The sequence below is a fragment of the Primulina huaijiensis genome, chromosome 16, assembly GCF_012295235.1.
Source record: "Primulina huaijiensis isolate GDHJ02 chromosome 16, ASM1229523v2, whole genome shotgun sequence".
NCBI lineage: Eukaryota > Viridiplantae > Streptophyta > Magnoliopsida > Lamiales > Gesneriaceae > Primulina > Primulina huaijiensis.
This window is the reverse complement of record NC_133321.1, coordinates 6,733,350-6,753,086: the sequence shown is the minus strand read 5'-3', so window position 1 is coordinate 6,753,086 and position 19,737 is coordinate 6,733,350. Positions and strand designations below refer to the sequence as shown.

Sequence of the window (19,737 nt, the reverse complement as noted above, 5' to 3'; positions counted from 1 at the left end):
TTTCCAAGTGGTTCTCACTTATCGAGTGGAAACGTCCTAGTTTATGGTTGTACACCATTAGTCCTTATGACCCGGGACAACATTGAGACTCTATACGCTAGCATTGCACTTTGAATTGTTTAGCGACTCTCATGGGGTCATCAGGTGGCAAGGTTGGGTGTTCTGTTGAAACATATAGGAGTCGATGCATTATAGTCGGGGATTCACCGCTTACCTTCGGGTATGGATATCCTATGTGTATGTAGTATGAAATCTCTTATCAGAGTGTTGGTGGTAATTATGAAAGGGGTTTCATAGATTACACCATCGATGCAACTACGACATGACACATAGTATCGATTCTTTGACAGCTCTAGATATACCAATAGTTGTCGAATCAGTCGTGATATATGAGATGAAGGGACCGTACTGTACGCTAATCATAATAGATTGGTTCTTGCAGGCACTATCATTTGATACCTAGGGAATCATGTAAGCGATGATGCTAGGCGTTTAACATGATTGGTTGGGTACTATCAGACTTGAGTTCTGACGTTCTTATTATCAAGAAGTTGATAAATAAGAATGGAGCAACTAGGGTATTCTCATATAAGGACATGTTTAGTCCTGAATCACATTGAGATATGAACCCCCGGCTTGAACCATTGAGGGTCGCACAAGTGCTAACTTTCTAGATCCTGTTGAGAAGTAAAATAGTACAATGTGTTGAACGGCTTATAAAGGAGTTTATAAGTGTAAAGAAAAATAGAAGAACGACTTCTATGAGGATAATGTAACTTTTAATTTGTGGAAGTGTTCCTAAATTAAAAGGTGGTCAAATAAATAACGTATTTGAAAATTGTGGTTTCCATAAACATTATTATGGATTAAATTAAATTTATTCAAGTGTTGAATTAATTAAACACTAGTGGGCCTAATAGAGTCCAAATAATTAAATTAATTCAAGTGTTGAATTAATTAAATAATATTGGGTCTTGTAGAGCCCAATAAGAAATAATTATTCAACTAGTGAACTTGAGTAAAATCAAGTAAAGTTTAATGGTCTCAAATGGGTTTGAGATATTTAATAAAAGTCCATGGGCCTTGTAATTGTTACAAGTCCAAATAGAATTGTATGCTTGGGAGGTGAAGGGTTGGAGGCAACTTTTGAGTTAATGGCATGGCATGCACATGCAACTTTTTACTTCAACTTTTTGCACAACCAAGACAACTCACCCTTCTCTCCTCTCACCCTTAACGACCGAAACTTGAACCCCATTTTTCTCCCAATTTTGGCTTCTTCAATTGTTGAGGAAATCATTCTCTTCTCAATGCAAAATGCCTTGCATTTTCTTGTGCAAGTGAAAGGTGGTTCTACTTTGTTAGTGGTGGACCTAATTTGAAGAAAGGAGTCCAAGAGCAAAGGGAAAGCTTGTAGATTGAGTCATCCATTCAAGAGATTAGTTGTTGTTTGACATCTAAGTTGGAGTCAACATCAATCTTTGTGATTGATAGATATAATTTCTTAAATATTCTATGAATGTCATTTTGTGTTTTATTGTATTTGCTACACACTATAGCATTGAGGTGCTCGGTTTTCTTGTCATTAAAATAATTTTGAAACTTCCGTTGCGCATTAGGGCACCTTAATCGATCACTTTTTAAGTGGTATCAGAGCTATGATGACTATTTTGTGTAGCATATACTTGATATTATATTGATGTCGATTTTTAACCGCGTGAGATAAATTTTTGTAAAAAAAATAAGGCCGGTTTGGGACCTTTTTTTTGGCAGCAAGTTGCTGCCCGAAAGCAAGGGCAGCCCCGAACAGCCCCTTGCTTTTAACAAAAAAAATAAATTATGTTGGCCGGAATCCGGCGACAGAGCTCCTGCTACGGCGATGACGACTTGGGTTCCCAAAAGTGTTTTGGATTATCAAAATGTCATGGGCCTTGAAGTTGTTGGGCCATTAGATGGCTAACATATTTGTGAAATTTAAATGGGCCAAAATGTTTTTGGTGAAAAATGATTTTTTGGGCCCTTAAGTTTAAATTTACAAAAGTTGTACATATTTTCTCATAAAATAAATAATTGAAGTTGGACTTTAATTATTTATAGTAAATGGTGATTTACAAGAAATTCGGTTATAAATAAATTAATTAGAAATTAGAAAAATGTGTTTGTATACTTTGTTAATTTAGTTTATAATCGTGGCGGTTAGTGATTGGATCAAAATATATAATATTGGATCAATTGATTATTGTGATAATTGATTGATGGTGTATGATATGTGATATTATGCATGAAGAATGATCAAAATCCCAAGCCCAATTTGCTAGGTGTATGCTAGGATATTTTGTGTTGAATGATTGTAATAATTATCAATTTATAAAGTGGGCTTGGTTTATGGCTCATTCCCACCCCATGAGATGTATCCCTATTTGCCATTGATATTTAATTGTAAATATTAGTATATTGGAAGATCAAGATTGGAAAACGGTGGCCTTGATGATTATGAAGATCGAAGACATGTAAATATTGAAATCTTATGTAATAGTTGTATTTGCATCCCATGCATTTCCCTAAGATTGGATCTAGGCCCGTGCTTAGCTCACACGGGCCATTAGTGTTGGACGATTGATCATCTTTGTTTAATTTACTGTTTATAATATATGCATGATATGTTATAAATAATGAGTATGTGCGTTATTATTATGATAATAACAAAGTTGCATAAATCCGGCAAACATACGATCAAACATGGAGAGCTTTAAATTAAATTAATGATGAGACCTTTCAAAATTAAAAACCATCATTTTGAATAAGATTCAAAATTAATATCAAGCCCGAAAAGGGGAATTATAAAGGTGTTTATAATTTCCATGTCTTCCATCGACAATGGGTGCATGATGAACGCTACCCATGTTCGGGGCTCGGCTCATATTATTGGGGGGGCCCTGGACACCGGAAAACTGTGACATCCATTGACATGGTGATGTGAACTACGTGGAACTCCCATGATTTCGGCTCATATTATTGAGGAAACTCATGGCGACCGTCCATTAAGGTTCAATATCGATGGGTAAGGCATGACACGTAAAGATGAACGACGTCATATTATTGGGTCCTAATCAAACGTTGGACAAAAGTTTACGTAGAGGGTTGCATGATGATGCAATTGGAAACTACCTTTTAGGAATTATGATTGACTGATATTATTCAGGATTATAATTCGCTAATTGGATCTTACGTACCTATTGAGGAAAGGAGTTTCCGATTTTCACTATAGGGTAGTGAATGATGTTAAAACAGTGGGAGTAAATATTTATAAAGTAAAAGTCCAAAATTTATGTCTTATTAAATATTTTAAAATAGTCATTAACATTTATCTGTTTTACTTTTCAGTACAAATTTGACAATGTCATCGATTCGCAACCCATTATCTGATATACTCGACAAACACATTTTAACTGGACCTAATTACCTCAATTGGCTAAGAAACCTAAAAATCGTCTTGAATTCGGAAAGGATAGCATATACGCTGACTGAGTCGCCCCCTGTTGAGGCTCTGACTGACTGCACTCTTGAGGAATTGCAGACTTACAAGGAATGGTGTGACCATGACTTGAAAGGCAAGTGTTATATGCAGGCTTCTATGAATGATGAGCTGCAGAGGCGTTTTGAGGATGCAAAGAGTGCTGCTGACATTCATTTGCATCTCAAGGAGCTCTTTGGTGAGCACACTTGACCTCTTAGGCATGCTACCGTCAAGGAGCTGATCACTTTGCGCATACGAGATGGGGCCTCTGTCCATGAGCATGGCTTGAAGATGATTGGGCTCGTGGACAAGCTCGTTGGCATGGATCTTATGTTGCCTTTGGAGTTGACCACTGACGTGTTGCTCTTGTCGCTGCCTAACTCATTTGATCCTTTTGTGGTGAATTTCAACATGAACAAGCTGGAGCCTACCCTTGAGGAGTTGGTGAATATGCTTTTTACCTTTGAAGCCACCATCAAGAAAGAGAAGTCGGTTCTTTATGTGGGTTCTTTATCTGGTATGAACACTGGTCCACATGGGAATAGAAAGAAGCGTTCTTTCCAACGTCCCAAGAACAACGTGCCCTTGAAGAGGCAATCTCCGAGTCCCGCTGTGACAGCTACACCAGTTAAAGCTGACAAGACTGTTGACATCTGTCATCACTGCAAGAAGCCTGGACATTGGAGGCGTAACTGAAGAGAATATCTTGCCCAGAAGGGTTCTGGAAACGGTATGTTCTATATTGAAGTAAACATTTCAATTCACTCTACTTCTTAGGTATTGGATACCGGCTGTGGCTCACATCTCTTTAATGATTTAAAGGTGATGTGAAGAAGTAGGAGGCTCAGGGAATGTGAGACCTTCTTGAGGATGGGCAATGGAGCAAGAGTTGCTGCGAAGGCCGTGGGAGATGTTTACTTGTCATTGAACAATGATTTTAAGTTCATCTTAAGAGATGTTTTGTTTGTACCAGATTTGGTGAAAAACATTGTTTCCATTTCTATGCTTGATAAAGATGGATATTCTTGTTTATTTAGCAAATGTGTTTGCAACATTTACAAGAATGAATGTTTAATTTGTACTGGAGAACTTGAAAACGATCTCTATAACTTAAAATTGAAAGATATTCCACTAAACAATGTCCAAGCAATAACAACAACAAACAAGCGAAAGCAAGATACTCTTAATATGGCACAATTATGGCATGCTCGATTAGGACATATTTCCCTAAGAAAGATGAACAAGCTAGTGGGAGTGGACATGTTTGATATGTCCGATATTAATTCTCTCATGACTTGTGAATCATGTCTAAANCTCAAATTGAGAGAAGGTGGTTATGTCCGCTCGCAGCTACATGGTTTTTGATGGAGGAAAGTATTTCAGGAGGAATGCCATGTCCATGTCTTCCCAAGTTGTGATTGAACCTACAGGCAAACAATTCAACCAAGATTTAGCTTTTTCACGCAAAGAGAAAGGGAATAAATGCAGGATAACAGGATCATCAGATACTCTATTAAATTTAAAAGTGTCGCAAATTTCTAAGAAGTCGGCGATGTGAGTGTTTGGATCATCAAGCGCATTTCCCCCAAATTGGACAGTGTTCTGGATCATCTGAATTATGGCTGGTTTGATCTCAAACTGGTTCGCCTTGACGGTTGGTCGCACTATGCTTGGACGTGCTCCATCAAGCGACGGTTGTGCGTACTCAAGCATGGTTATGCACCTTGGCTCTTCGACCCTTATCTCTTCGTGATGCTCTTCCTCACGTTTGTTCTTGTTCATCATGTCTCTCAGTCTCTGTTGGTTTTTTCGCCTGCATAGGGTTCTTTCAATCTCGAGATCGAATATCTCTAGTTCAGACTCTAGAGATCTTGGCATGCACCGAGAGATACATATGCAAATAAATCGAAGGTGCCAAACAAAACAAAATAAATAATGTTAAGTAAATAACTAAGAATAAATATGTGGATTAACAGTCCCCGACAGCGGCGCCAAAAACTTGATCGAGCAAAACTTGCACTGTAAAATCCTTAATAAAAATTTATAAAATTCAAGCTCGAAATAATCGCAAGTGCACAATGTCAAGTAATAGTATAATGTACGAGAATATGAGTATCGTTCCACTAGAGACTGTATTTCGCAATTATTATTTTCAGTTATTAAATCTTTAACAACAAAATTTGAATGATTGTTTACTACTACTATGTTTAAAAAAAACTCAATGAAAAAGTCCAAGAATTAAATGATGAAATGTATAAGCTAGATTGGTTAATTAAAATTCAATGAGAAATGAATTTGTTGGGAATCTCGGTTCACCTACCCCTCGTCATTTACTTAATTCATTCAATAGTGATCTACGCTTCCGACAGAATTTTCTATCCAATTGAACACGCCATCTCGAGCTATGCCAAACTAATTCTACTCAGTGAAATAATTAAATCTCTTTAATTATTTATCACAGGTGAATTGCATGTCATTCTATGAAATTCTCTAGCTTTCGCCCTACCGGACTAAGACTATCGACATGTATCCGACTTCATATTTCTATGTAAATTGTAAATCCACGGACTATGCTACTCATTCTTATCACGGGCTATTTTCTCGAACTCACTCGCAATATAAAAATAGTTATTAAAGTTAGCTACGATTTAAAAACACGATAAAACAATAGCACAATAAAAAATAAACCAAAAATCAAAATATGAATTAACTAAACTCGGTTTCGGGGTAAGATCTACTTAAATCCCAACAAAAAATGTAAATTAGCTACTCGATGTCATAATTAAACTAAGAAAAACCATTTTTAGGCAATAGAAATTAAATTAGAAATACTAGTCGTGACGGAAAATGCGAAGAATGGTGTCCGGAAATCTTCAAATCTTCAACTCTAAGTGCAAAGTCCTCTACAAAGCTTGTGGCGGCTGCTGAATAATGTCTGAATGATCTCAAAATCATCCAACCCTCCTTTCCATATCATCCTCTCTCCGAAATAAGGAAAGAAATCGTGCAAAAAATCTTGCCAAAAATTAAGTGGCGCTCGGGCGTGCAAATCCTACCGCTCGAGCACCAAGTCTTCTGTATTTTTCTTCTGAACTCACATCTCTCGCTCCCGGGCGGTAGAATATTACCGCCCAAGCGCCACGTCCTCTGAATTTTACTCTTCATCAATCACACCTCGCGCCCAGCCGGTAAGATTCTACCGCTCGGGCGCCAGCCTTTCCGCGACTTTCTTTTGGCTTGCACATTTTTGTTCCGATTTCAGTTTTCTGGCCATTTTACCTGCAATTTCATCACGTACAAGTGAGACACGATCATATGCATATACTTACTTTAAGAGGAACAAAATGTAAACGAAATGCACGCATGCACAATGCAAACACAAACAAAACTAATGCAATAAAACACGTAAAAACGACACCTATCACTTGCTGATGAAGAACAGAGTTCTAATTGAATTTCAGATAAGATCAGTGTTGGTAAGACTTTTGGGCATGGAGCAATTTCTTTTTGAACCGGACAAGTGGAGAAGTTTCCCTCGCATGATCTCTTGCATGCAGGCACAGATACTTATACATAAGGGGTGTCAGGCATTCATGGCCAGTATTATTTCAACACCTGACGCACCCACCCTGTCGATATCTGATGTACTAGTTTTCATATACTTTCCTAATGTTTTCCCCGACGACGTCACATGCCTTCAACCAGAGAGAGAGGTGGAGTTCGCCATTGACCTTGTGCCAGGCACTGTGCCAATCTCTAAGGCACCGTACCGTTTGGCTCCAGTAGAGATGTCAGAGCTCAAACAGCAGATTAAGGAGCTCCTAGGAAAATAATTCATCCGACCTAGTTTCTCACCATGGGGCGCACCAGTGCTCTTCGTAAAAAGAAAGATGGAAGCATAAGGTTGTGTATCGATTACTGAGAATCAAACAAGGTAACGATCAAGAACAAATACACATTACCAAGGATCGAGGACATATTCAATCTGTTACAGTGAGCTACAGTGTTCTATAAGATAGATCTACGTTCTGGGTATCATCAACTGAAGGTAAAGGATGCAGATGTTCATAAGACAGCCTTCAAAACTAGATATGGGCACTATGAGTTCTTAGTGATGCCATTTTGGCTGACGAATGCTCCAGCAATTTTTATTGACCTAATGAATTGAGTATTTCAGCCCTACCTAGATCAGTTCATCATAGTATTCATTGATGACATTCTTATATACTCGAAGAGCCACGAGGAACACAGTCATCTTTTGAGTACAGTTTTGCAAGTCTTGCAGAGTCACAAGTTGTGTGCAAAATTCAGTAAGTGTGAATTCTAGTTGGAGAAAGTAGCATTTTTGGGACATATCATATCTAGCAGTGGCATTGAGGTGGATCCAGCTAAAGTGGCAGCAGTAAAAGGATGAGTTGAGCCGAAGAACGCGTTAGAGATCCGTAGTTTCCTAGGTTTGGCAGGTTACTACAGGAAATTTATTCAGGGGTTTTCTTCTATTGAAGTGCCTTTCACTTCTTTGACTAAGAAAAATGCTAAATTTGTATGGAGTGAAGAATGTCAGAAGAGCTTCGATACTTTGAAGCAAGCTCTTATTACAGCGCCAGTTTTAGCCATGCCATCAGGGCAAGGCAATTTTTTGTTATACACCTATGCTTCTAAGCTCGATTTAAGCGCTGTATTGATGCAGCATGGTCGGGTTATAGCATATGCCTCCAGACAGTTGAAAGTACATGAGAAGAACTATCCGACTCATGATCTCGAGTTAGCTGCCGTTGTCTTTGCGTTGAAGATATGGAGACATTATTTGTATGGCGTGAAATTCTAGATATTCACTGATCACAAGAGTTTCAAGTACTTCTTCACGCAGAAAGAGCTGAACATGAGACAAAGACGGTGGTTGGATTTAGTAAAAGACTACGATTGTGAAATTAGATACCATCCAGGGAAAGCTAATGTTGTGGCAGATGTTTTGAGCAAGAAAGTAGCAGTCGTAGCACAGCTGTGAGCACATAGATCTCTTCAGTCAAAGATTCAGAGGTTTTTCTTAGAATTTTATCCTAAGGGCAGAGCTCCCAAGTTGTCTAATCTGACAGTGCAGTCTTCTTTGCTAGAACGAATCCGTAGAGATCAGCCTTCAGATGAACAGTTACAGAAATGGAGACTGAAGGATGAAGCCAAGAGCAGTGTACTCTACGCAATGTCCGATGATATTGTGAGGTACAGAGGAAGGATGTGGGTGCCTAGTGTTGATTCGATCAGAGGAGATATTTTAATAGAGGCACATACATCTCCGTATCCCATCCATCCAGGCGGTACCAAGATGTACAAGGACTTACAGATGCTGTATTGGTGGCCAGGGATGAAGCGGGGCATTCTCCGATTTGTATCTGAATGTCTCACTTGTCAGCAAGTGAAATCAGAACATCAGAGGCCAACAGGGATGCTTAAGCCTTTCCCTATTCCTAAGTGGAAATGGGAGAATATCACCATTGATTTCGTTGTTGGATTGCCGAGGTCAGTCAGAGGATCTAATGCCATTTGGGTTATAATGGATCGACTTACTAAACCGGCACTCTTCTTACTGGTGATGACGACCTTCTCCATGACTCAGTATGCAGAGCTCTATATTCGGGAGATAGTCCGATTGAACGGGATCCCATTTTCTATTGGGTCCGACAGGGACCCGAGATTCACATCGTCCTTTTGGAAGAGTTTACATGCAGCTATGGAGACGAAGTTGCTATTTAGTACGGCATTCCACCTTCAGACAGATGACCAGTCTGAGCGATTGATTCAGATATAGGAAGATTTGTTGCGAGCATGTGTGATCAATTTATATGGGAATTGGGAATCGAAACTACACCTATGGAGTTTACCTACAACAACAGTTTTCAATCATCTATAGGTATGGATCCCTACGAAGCACTATATGGAAAGAAGTGTAGATCGCCGATTCATTGGGATGAAGTTAGTGAGAGATCAGAACTTGGCCCAGAGATTGTTATGCAGACTGCAGACGTAGTGGTCAAGATCCGAGACAGGATGAAGACCGCCCAGAGTCACCAAAAGAGTTATGCTGACAAGAGAAGAAATGATCTCAAATTTGCAGTTGGAGATCACGTATTCGTGAAGATAGCACGCATGAAGGGTGTTATGAGGTTTGGGAAGAGAGGCAAGCTGAGTCCGAGATTCATTGGGCCATTCGAAATTCTTAAAAGAGTTGGGACACTTTCTTATCGTGTAGCTCTACCGTCGAATCTGGCCGAAGTACACAATGTGTTTCACTTTTCGATGCTGAGGAAGTATATGGCAAAATCTTCGTATGTTTTGAGTTATGAGCCGTTGCAGCTTGCTCCAGATCTGTCATATGAAGAAAGACCGGTCCGAATTCTAGACAGATAGGAGTGGAGACTGTTAGAGTAGGTGTCCGTCGAGCCAAGTGTTGGCCGAGTGTTAATAATGAAACTTTATGTATAAACAATCTTTATTTTAATTATATTTGAAATTATTGTTTTGGCACATCTTTATCTGTATACCCATGCTAGTTGCATAGATAAAGTCCTTGAATATACAAAGAGTAGAAAGAATATGAGATGCTCATATGATGAGTATCATGAAACTCATATTTGGAATACTGTATATTCTAAACAGTTCCTAGTCAATTCAGCCGCCGCTAAGAAGGATATAGGCCGCTCGAGTTTGAAACTAGTATCTGCGATGTGAGTACCATGTTTCGTTGGTAGGGGACATTTTGATGTCCGAGCATGCAGATAGGTGCTCCTTGTAAAGTGCACTGAACAACCCTCCATTTAGGACTTTCCAAGTGGTTCTCACTTATCGAGTGGAAACGTCCTAGTTTATGGTTGTACACCATTAGTCCTTATGACCCGGGACAACATTGAGACTCTATACGCTAGCATTGCACTTTGAATTGTTTAGCGACTCTCATGGGGTCATCAGGTGGCAAGGTTGGGTGTTCTGTTGAAACATATAGGAGTCGATGCATTATAGTCGGGGATTCACCGCTTACCTTCGGGTATGGATATCCTATGTGTATGTAGTATGAAATCTCTTATCAGAGTGTTGGTGGTAATTATGAAAGGGGTTTCATAGATTACACCATCGATGCAACTACGACATGACACATAGTATCGATTCTTTGACAGCTCTAGATATACCAATAGTTGTCGAATCAGTCGTGATATATGAGATGAAGGGACCGTACTGTACGCTAATCATAATAGATTGGTTCTTGCAGGCACTATCATTTGATACCTAGGGAATCATGTAAGCGATGATGCTAGGCGTTTAACATGATTGGTTGGGTACTATCAGACTTGAGTTCTGACGTTCTTATTATCAAGAAGTTGATAAATAAGAATGGAGCAACTAGGGTATTCTCATATAAGGACATGTTTAGTCCTGAATCACATTGAGATATGAACCCCCGGCTTGAACCATTGAGGGTCGCACAAGTGCTAACTTTCTAGATCCTGTTGAGAAGTAAAATAGTACAATGTGTTGAACGGCTTATAAAGGAGTTTATAAGTGTAAAGAAAAATAGAAGAACGACTTCTATGAGGATAATGTAACTTTTAATTTGTGGAAGTGTTCCTAAATTAAAAGGTGGTCAAATAAATAACGTATTTGAAAATTGTGGTTTCCATAAACATTATTATGGATTAAATTAAATTTATTCAAGTGTTGAATTAATTAAACACTAGTGGGCCTAATAGAGTCCAAATAATTAAATTAATTCAAGTGTTGAATTAATTAAATAATATTGGGTCTTGTAGAGCCCAATAAGAAATAATTATTCAACTAGTGAACTTGAGTAAAATCAAGTAAAGTTTAATGGTCTCAAATGGGTTTGAGATATTTAATAAAAGTCCATGGGCCTTGTAATTGTTACAAGTCCAAATAGAATTGTATGCTTGGGAGGTGAAGGGTTGGAGGCAACTTTTGAGTTAATGGCATGGCATGCACATGCAACTTTTTACTTCAACTTTTTGCACAACCAAGACAACTCACCCTTCTCTCCTCTCACCCTTAACGACCGAAACTTGAACCCCATTTTTCTCCCAATTTTGGCTTCTTCAATTGTTGAGGAAATCATTCTCTTCTCAATGCAAAATGCCTTGCATTTTCTTGTGCAAGTGAAAGGTGGTTCTACTTTGTTAGTGGTGGACCTAATTTGAAGAAAGGAGTCCAAGAGCAAAGGGAAAGCTTGTAGATTGAGTCATCCATTCAAGAGATTAGTTGTTGTTTGACATCTAAGTTGGAGTCAACATCAATCTTTGTGATTGATAGATATAATTTCTTAAATATTCTATGAATGTCATTTTGTGTTTTATTGTATTTGCTACACACTATAGCATTGAGGTGCTCGGTTTTCTTGTCATTAAAATAATTTTGAAACTTCCGTTGCGCATTAGGGCACCTTAATCGATCACTTTTTAAGTGGTATCAGAGCTATGATGACTATTTTGTGTAGCATATACTTGATATTATATTGATGTCGATTTTTAACCGCGTGAGATAAATTTTTGTAAAAAAAATAAGGCCGGTTTGGGACCTTTTTTTTGGCAGCAAGTTGCTGCCCGAAAGCAAGGGCAGCCCCGAACAGCCCCTTGCTTTTAACAAAAAAAATAAATTATGTTGGCCGGAATCCGGCGACAGAGCTCCTGCTACGGCGATGACGACTTGGGTTCCCAAAAGTGTTTTGGATTATCAAAATGTCATGGGCCTTGAAGTTGTTGGGCCATTAGATGGCTAACATATTTGTGAAATTTAAATGGGCCAAAATGTTTTTGGTGAAAAATGATTTTTTGGGCCCTTAAGTTTAAATTTACAAAAGTTGTACATATTTTCTCATAAAATAAATAATTGAAGTTGGACTTTAATTATTTATAGTAAATGGTGATTTACAAGAAATTCGGTTATAAATAAATTAATTAGAAATTAGAAAAATGTGTTTGTATACTTTGTTAATTTAGTTTATAATCGTGGCGGTTAGTGATTGGATCAAAATATATAATATTGGATCAATTGATTATTGTGATAATTGATTGATGGTGTATGATATGTGATATTATGCATGAAGAATGATCAAAATCCCAAGCCCAATTTGCTAGGTGTATGCTAGGATATTTTGTGTTGAATGATTGTAATAATTATCAATTTATAAAGTGGGCTTGGTTTATGGCTCATTCCCACCCCATGAGATGTATCCCTATTTGCCATTGATATTTAATTGTAAATATTAGTATATTGGAAGATCAAGATTGGAAAACGGTGGCCTTGATGATTATGAAGATCGAAGACATGTAAATATTGAAATCTTATGTAATAGTTGTATTTGCATCCCATGCATTTCCCTAAGATTGGATCTAGGCCCGTGCTTAGCTCACACGGGCCATTAGTGTTGGACGATTGATCATCTTTGTTTAATTTACTGTTTATAATATATGCATGATATGTTATAAATAATGAGTATGTGCGTTATTATTATGATAATAACAAAGTTGCATAAATCCGGCAAACATACGATCAAACATGGAGAGCTTTAAATTAAATTAATGATGAGACCTTTCAAAATTAAAAACCATCATTTTGAATAAGATTCAAAATTAATATCAAGCCCGAAAAGGGGAATTATAAAGGTGTTTATAATTTCCATGTCTTCCATCGACAATGGGTGCATGATGAACGCTACCCATGTTCGGGGCTCGGCTCATATTATTGGGGGGGCCCTGGACACCGGAAAACTGTGACATCCATTGACATGGTGATGTGAACTACGTGGAACTCCCATGATTTCGGCTCATATTATTGAGGGAACTCATGGCGACCGTCCATTAAGGTTCAACATCGATGGGTAAGGCTTGACACGTAAAGATGAACGACGTCATATTATTGGGTCCTAATCAAACGTTGGACAAAAGTTTACGTAGAGGGTTGCATGATGATGCAATTGGAAACTACCTTTTAGGAATTATGATTGACTGATATTATTCAGGATTATAATTCGCTAATTGGATCTTACGTACCTATTGAGGAAAGGAGTTTCCGATTTTCACTATAGGGTAGTGAATGATGTTAAAACAGTGGGAGTAAATATTTATAAAGTAAAAGTCCAAAATTTATGTCTTATTAAATATTTTAAAATAGTCATTAACATTTATCTGTTTTACTTTTCAGTACAAATTTGACAATGTCATCGATTCGCAACCCATTATCTGATATACTCGACAAACACATTTTAACTGGACCTAATTACCTCAATTGGCTAAGAAACCTAAAAATCGTCTTGAATTCGGAAAGGATAGCATATACGCTGACTGAGTCGCCCCCTGTTGAGGCTCTGACTGACTGCACTCTTGAGGAATTGCAGACTTACAAGGAATGGTGTGACCATGACTTGAAAGGCAAGTGTTATATGCAGGCTTCTATGAATGATGAGCTGCAGAGGCGTTTTGAGGATGAAAAGAGTGCTGCTGACATTCATTTGCATCTCAAGGAGCTCTTTGGTGAGCACACTTGACCTCTTAGTCATGCTACCGTCAAGGAGCTGATCACTTTGCGCATACGAGATGGGGCCTCTGTCCATGAGCATGGCTTGAAGATGATTGGGCTCGTGGACAAGCTCGTTGGCATGGATCTTATGTTGCCTTTGGAGTTGACCACTGACGTGTTGCTCTTGTCGCTGCCTAACTCATTTGATCCTTTTGTGGTGAATTTCAACATGAACAAGCTGGAGCCTACCCTTGAGGAGTTGGTGAATATGCTTTTTACCTTTGAAGCCACCATCAAGAAAGAGAAGTCGGTTCTTTATGTGGGTTCTTTATCTGGTATGAACACTGGTCCACATGGGAATAGAAAGAAGCGTTCTTTCCAACGTCCCAAGAACAACGTGCCCTTGAAGAGGCAATCTCCGAGTCCCGCTGTGACAGCTACACCAGTTAAAGCTGACAAGACTGTTGACATCTGTCATCACTGCAAGAAGCCTGGACATTGGAGGCGTAACTGAAGAGAATATCTTGCCCAGAAGGGTTCTGGAAACGGTATGTTCTATATTGAAGTAAACATTTCAATTCACTCTACTTCTTAGGTATTGGATACCGGCTGTGGCTCACATCTCTTTAATGATTTAAAGGTGATGTGAAGAAGTAGGAGGCTCAGGGAATGTGAGACCTTCTTGAGGATGGGCAATGGAGCAAGAGTTGCTGCGAAGGCCGTGGGAGATGTTTACTTGTCATTGAACAATGATTTTAAGTTCATCTTAAGAGATGTTTTGTTTGTACCAGATTTGGTGAAAAACATTGTTTCCATTTCTATGCTTGATAAAGATGGATATTCTTGTTTATTTAGCAAATGTGTTTGCAACATTTACAAGAATGAATGTTTAATTTGTACTGGAGAACTTGAAAACGATCTCTATAACTTAAAATTGAAAGATATTCCACTAAACAATGTCCAAGCAATAACAACAACAAACAAGCGAAAGCAAGATACTCTTAATATGGCACAATTATGGCATGCTCGATTAGGACATATTTCCCTAAGAAAGATGAACAAGCTAGTGGGAGTGGACATGTTTGATATGTCCGATATTAATTCTCTCATGACTTGTGAATCATGTCTAAAATGAAAGATGACCAAAATTCCCTTTAAGGGCCATGTGGAGCGAGCCAAAGGGTTATTGGATTTGATCTATACTGATGTGTGCGGTCCGCTTAGCATCACCACTAAGCATGGACATGCCTACTTCATCACATTTACCGATTAATTTTCAAGGTATGGGTATGTGTATTTGATGAAATACGAATCTGAAGCCTTTGAAAGGTTCAAAGAATTCAAAAGTGAAGTAGAGAAACAATTGGGACGAAGCATCAAGTCACTTCGATCAGATCGAGGTGGTGAGTACTTGAGTGCCGAGTTCCAAGAGTATCGTAAGGAGAATGGGATTCTCTTGCAGTGGACTCCTCCTGCTACACCACAATTGAATGTTGTTTCAGAGCGTCATAACCGGACTTTGATGGACATGGTTTGGTCTATGATGGGGTTCACGAAGTTGCCGCCATCATTTTGGGGATATGCACTTGAGACAGCGGCACTGTTGTTGAACAATGTCCATTCAAATGCAGTTGATAAGACACCATATGAGATATGGATGGGTAAGCCTTCCAAATATTCTTATCTTAGAATATGGGGATGTCCTGCTTATGTGAAGTATGCAGTGGGAGATAAATTGGATATTCGATCCATTTTATGTTACTTTGTGGGATATCCAAGGAATTCAGTTGGATATTATTTCTATCATCCCCAAGAAACAAAGATGTTTGTTTCTAGGAATGCAACATTTTTGGAAAAGGAATTTCTATTGGATAGAAAACGGGAGATGATAGAACTCGAAGAGGTTCGAAAGAAACCCACAATTGTAGAACCCACACCCAAAGAGCCAAGAGAGGAGATTCAAGCTCCTAGAAGATCCGAGAGAGTCTCGAGACCACCTATGAGGTATGGTCTGCTTCTTGAAGAGGGACATGATGAGCCTAACCATGGATCTGATCCAAGGACCTTCAAGAAAGAGTTATCTGATGTCGATTCATCCAAATGGCTTGAAGCTATGGAATCTGAGATGAATTCCATGCATTCGAACCAAGTGTGGAATCTTGTGGATCCACCTGAAGGAACTGTTCCCATAGGGTTTAAATGGATTTACAAAACGAAACTTGTGGTGGAAAACGATATACTCAAAGACAAGGAGTTGACTTTGAGGAAATCTTTTCTCCAGTTGCAATGTTCAAGTCTATAAGGATATTATTAGCCATAGCTGCATGGTATGACTATGAGATATGGCAGATGGATGTCAAGACAGCCTTTCTTAATGAGGATATTAAAGAAGAGATTTACATGTCTCAACCTGAAAGGTTTACATCTATCGGAAGTGAGCATATGGTATGCAAACTTCAGAGATCTATTTATGGTCTAAAGCAGGCATCTAGGAGTTGGAACCTCAGATTCGATAGTACAATCAAAGAGTTTGGTTTTACTAAGAATCCTGAGGAACCCTGTGTGTATAAGAAGATCACTGAGAGTGCTATGACATTCCTAGTACTTTATGTTGATGACATTCTACTCATTGGGAATGATGTAGGGATGTTGCAATCAACTAAAATATGGTTAGCAGGAAAGTTCTCGATCCAGGACTTGGGTGAAGCATCTTTTGTATTGGGAATACAGATCTATAGAGATAGGTCAAGAAGATTGCTTGGTCTCACCCAGTCCACATACATTGATACCATCGTGAAGCGGTTCTCGATGGATGAGTCCAAAAGAGGCCATCTACCAATGTGTCATGGCGTGTCCCTATCCAAGTCTATGTCTCCCAAGACTGATGCAAAGATAGCGGCGATGACAAGCATTTCTTATGCATCTGCAATTGGTAGCATCATGTATGTGATGATATCTACACGTCCTGACGTGTCTTTTGCACTAACTGTAGTGAGTATATATCAATCAAACCCTGGTCTTCCTCACTGGAAAGCTGTGAAAGACATCCTCAAGTATTTGAGAAGGACCAACAAGTTGTTCTTGGTCTATGGGGGTGGAGAACTGAAATTGGAAGGCTATACCGACTCTAGCTTCCAAAGCGATATCGATGGCTCGAAGTCAACCTCTGGGTTTGTATTCATGCTCAATGGTGCTGCGGTCTCTTGGAAGAGTTCCAAGCAAGATAGTACTACGGATTCCACCACTGAGGCCGAATACATTTCTGCATCAGCTGTAGCAAAGGAGGCTATTTGTATAAGGAATTTTGTCCAAGAGTTGTGCGTCATTCTTAATGGAGTTGCTCCTGTCCCGGTGTTTTATGACAGCACGGGAGCTATAGCTCAAGCAAAGGAGCCAAGGTCTCATCAAAAATCCAAACACGTATTGAGAATGTACCACATCCTCCGAGAGATTGTGGAAAGAGGAGAAGTGTCGATTGACAAAGTCGGCTCTGCAGATAATGTTGCTGATCCACTAACTAAGCCTTTACCTGTAGCATTATTCGAGAAGCATCACGAATCGATGAGTTTGAAGCATATGAGTAGTTGGCTCTAGTGCAAGTGGGTGATTGTTAGAGTAGGTGCCCGTCGAGCCAAGTGTTGGCCGAGTGTTCACAATGAAACTCTATGTATAAGCAATCTTTACTTTAATCATATTTTAAATTATTGTTTTGGCACATCTTTATCTGTATACACATGCTAGTTGCATAGATAAAGTCCTTGAATATACAAATAGTATTAAGAATATGAGATGCTCATATGATGAGTATCATGAAACTCATATTTGGAATACTGTATATTCTAAACAGTTCCTAGTCGATTCAGCCGCCGTTAAGAAGGATATAGGCCGCTCGAGTTTGAGACTAGTATCTGCGATGTGAGTACCATGTTTTATTGGTAGGGGACATTATGATGTCCGAGCATGCAGATAGGTGCTCCTGGTAGTGTGCACTGAACAACCCTTCATTAAGGACTTTCCAAGTGGTTCTCACTTATCGAGTGGAAGCGTCATAGTTTATGGTTGCACACCATTAGTCCTTATGACCCGGGACAACATTGAGACTCTATATGTTTGCGTTGCACTTTGACTTGTTTACCGACTCTCATGGGTTCATCAGGTGGCAAGGTTGGGTGTTCTGTCGAAACATATAGGAGTCGATGCATTGTAGTCGGGGATTCACCGCTTACCTTCGGGTATGGATATCCTATGTGTATGTAGTATTAAATCTCTGATCAGATTGTTGGTGGTAATTATAAAAGGGGTTTCATATATTACACCATCGATTCAACTACGACATGACACATAGTATCGATTCTTTGACAGCTCTCGATATACCAATAGTTGTAGAATCGGTCGAGATATATGAGATGAAGGGACCGTACTGTACGCTAACCATAATAGATTGGTTCTTGCAGGCACTATCATTTGATACCTAGAGAATCATGTAAGCGATGCTGCTAGGCGTTTAACATGATTTGTTGGGTACTGTCAGACTTGAGTTCTGACGTTCTTATTTTCAAGGAGTTGATAAATAAGAATGGAGCAACTAGGGTATGCTCATATAAGGAGATGTTTAGTCACACAAGTGCTAACTTTCTAGATCCCGTTGAGAAGTAAAATAGTTCAATGTATTGAATGGCTTATAAAGGAGTTTATAAGCGTAAATAAAAATAGAAGTACGACTTCTATGAGGGGAATGTAACTTTTAATTTGTGGAAGTGTTCCTAAATTAAAAGGTGGCCAAATAAATAAAGTATTTGAAAATTGTGATTTTCATAAACATTATTATGGACTAAATTAAATTAATTCAAGTGTTGAATTAATTAAACACTAGTGGGCCTAATAAAATCCAAATATTTAAATTAATTCAAGTGTTGAATTAATTAAATAATATTGGGTCTTGTAGAGCCCAATAGGAAATAATTATTCAACTAGTGGACTTGAGTAAAATCAAGTAAAGTTTAATTGTCTCAAATGGGTTTGAGATATTTAATAAAAGTCTATGGGCCTTGTAATTGTTACAAGTCCAAATAGAATTGCATGCTTGGGAGGTGAAGGGTCGGAGGTAATTTTTGAGTTAATGGCATGGCATGCATATGCAACTTTTTACTTCAACTTTTTGCACAACCAAGACAACTCAACTTTCTCTCCTCTCACTCTTAATGGCCGAAACTTGAACCCCATTTTTCTCCCAATTTTGGCTTCTTCAATTGTTGAGGAAATCGTTCTCTTCTCAATGAAAATGCCTTACATTTTCTAGTGCAAGTGTAAGGTGGTTCTACTTTTTTAGTGGTGGACCTAATTTGAAGAAAAGAGTCCAAGAGCAAAGGGAAAGCTTGTAGATTGAGTCATATATTCAAGAGCTTAGTTGTTTGACAACTAAGTTGGAGCCAACATCAATCCTTCTGATTGATAGGTATAATTTCTTAAACACTCTATGAATGCCATTTTGTGTTTTATTGTATTTGCTACACACTATAGCATTGAGGTGCTCGGTTTTCTTGCCATTAAAATAATTTTGAAACTTCCGTTGCGCATTCGGGCACCTTAATCGATCACCTTTCAGAGACTTCGGAACAAAGTGATCAAGTTGGTTAAAGTCCAGTGGCTGAATCAATCAGTGAAGGAGGTCACTTGGGAGGCCAAAGCAGATATGAGAAGTC

The 19,737-nt window shown here is 38.7% G+C and overlaps 1 protein-coding gene across 1 annotated transcript; it reads right to left on the bottom strand.

The window, feature by feature from the left end:
- Positions 1–4,867: 4,867 nt before the first annotated feature.
- On the bottom strand, positions 4,868–5,302 carry LOC140960986 (uncharacterized). Its single transcript, XM_073419312.1, has one exon. The coding sequence runs from the start codon at positions 5,300–5,302 to the stop codon at positions 4,868–4,870; it is 435 nt and encodes a 144-aa protein (XP_073275413.1).
- Positions 5,303–19,737: the final 14,435 nt, after the last annotated feature.

What these genes read in the sequence shown, in the direction of transcription:
- LOC140960986 (XM_073419312.1), bottom strand. Translation starts at nt 5,302, where the DNA reads ATGATGAACAAGAACAAACGTGAGGAAGAGCATCACGAAGAGATAAGG.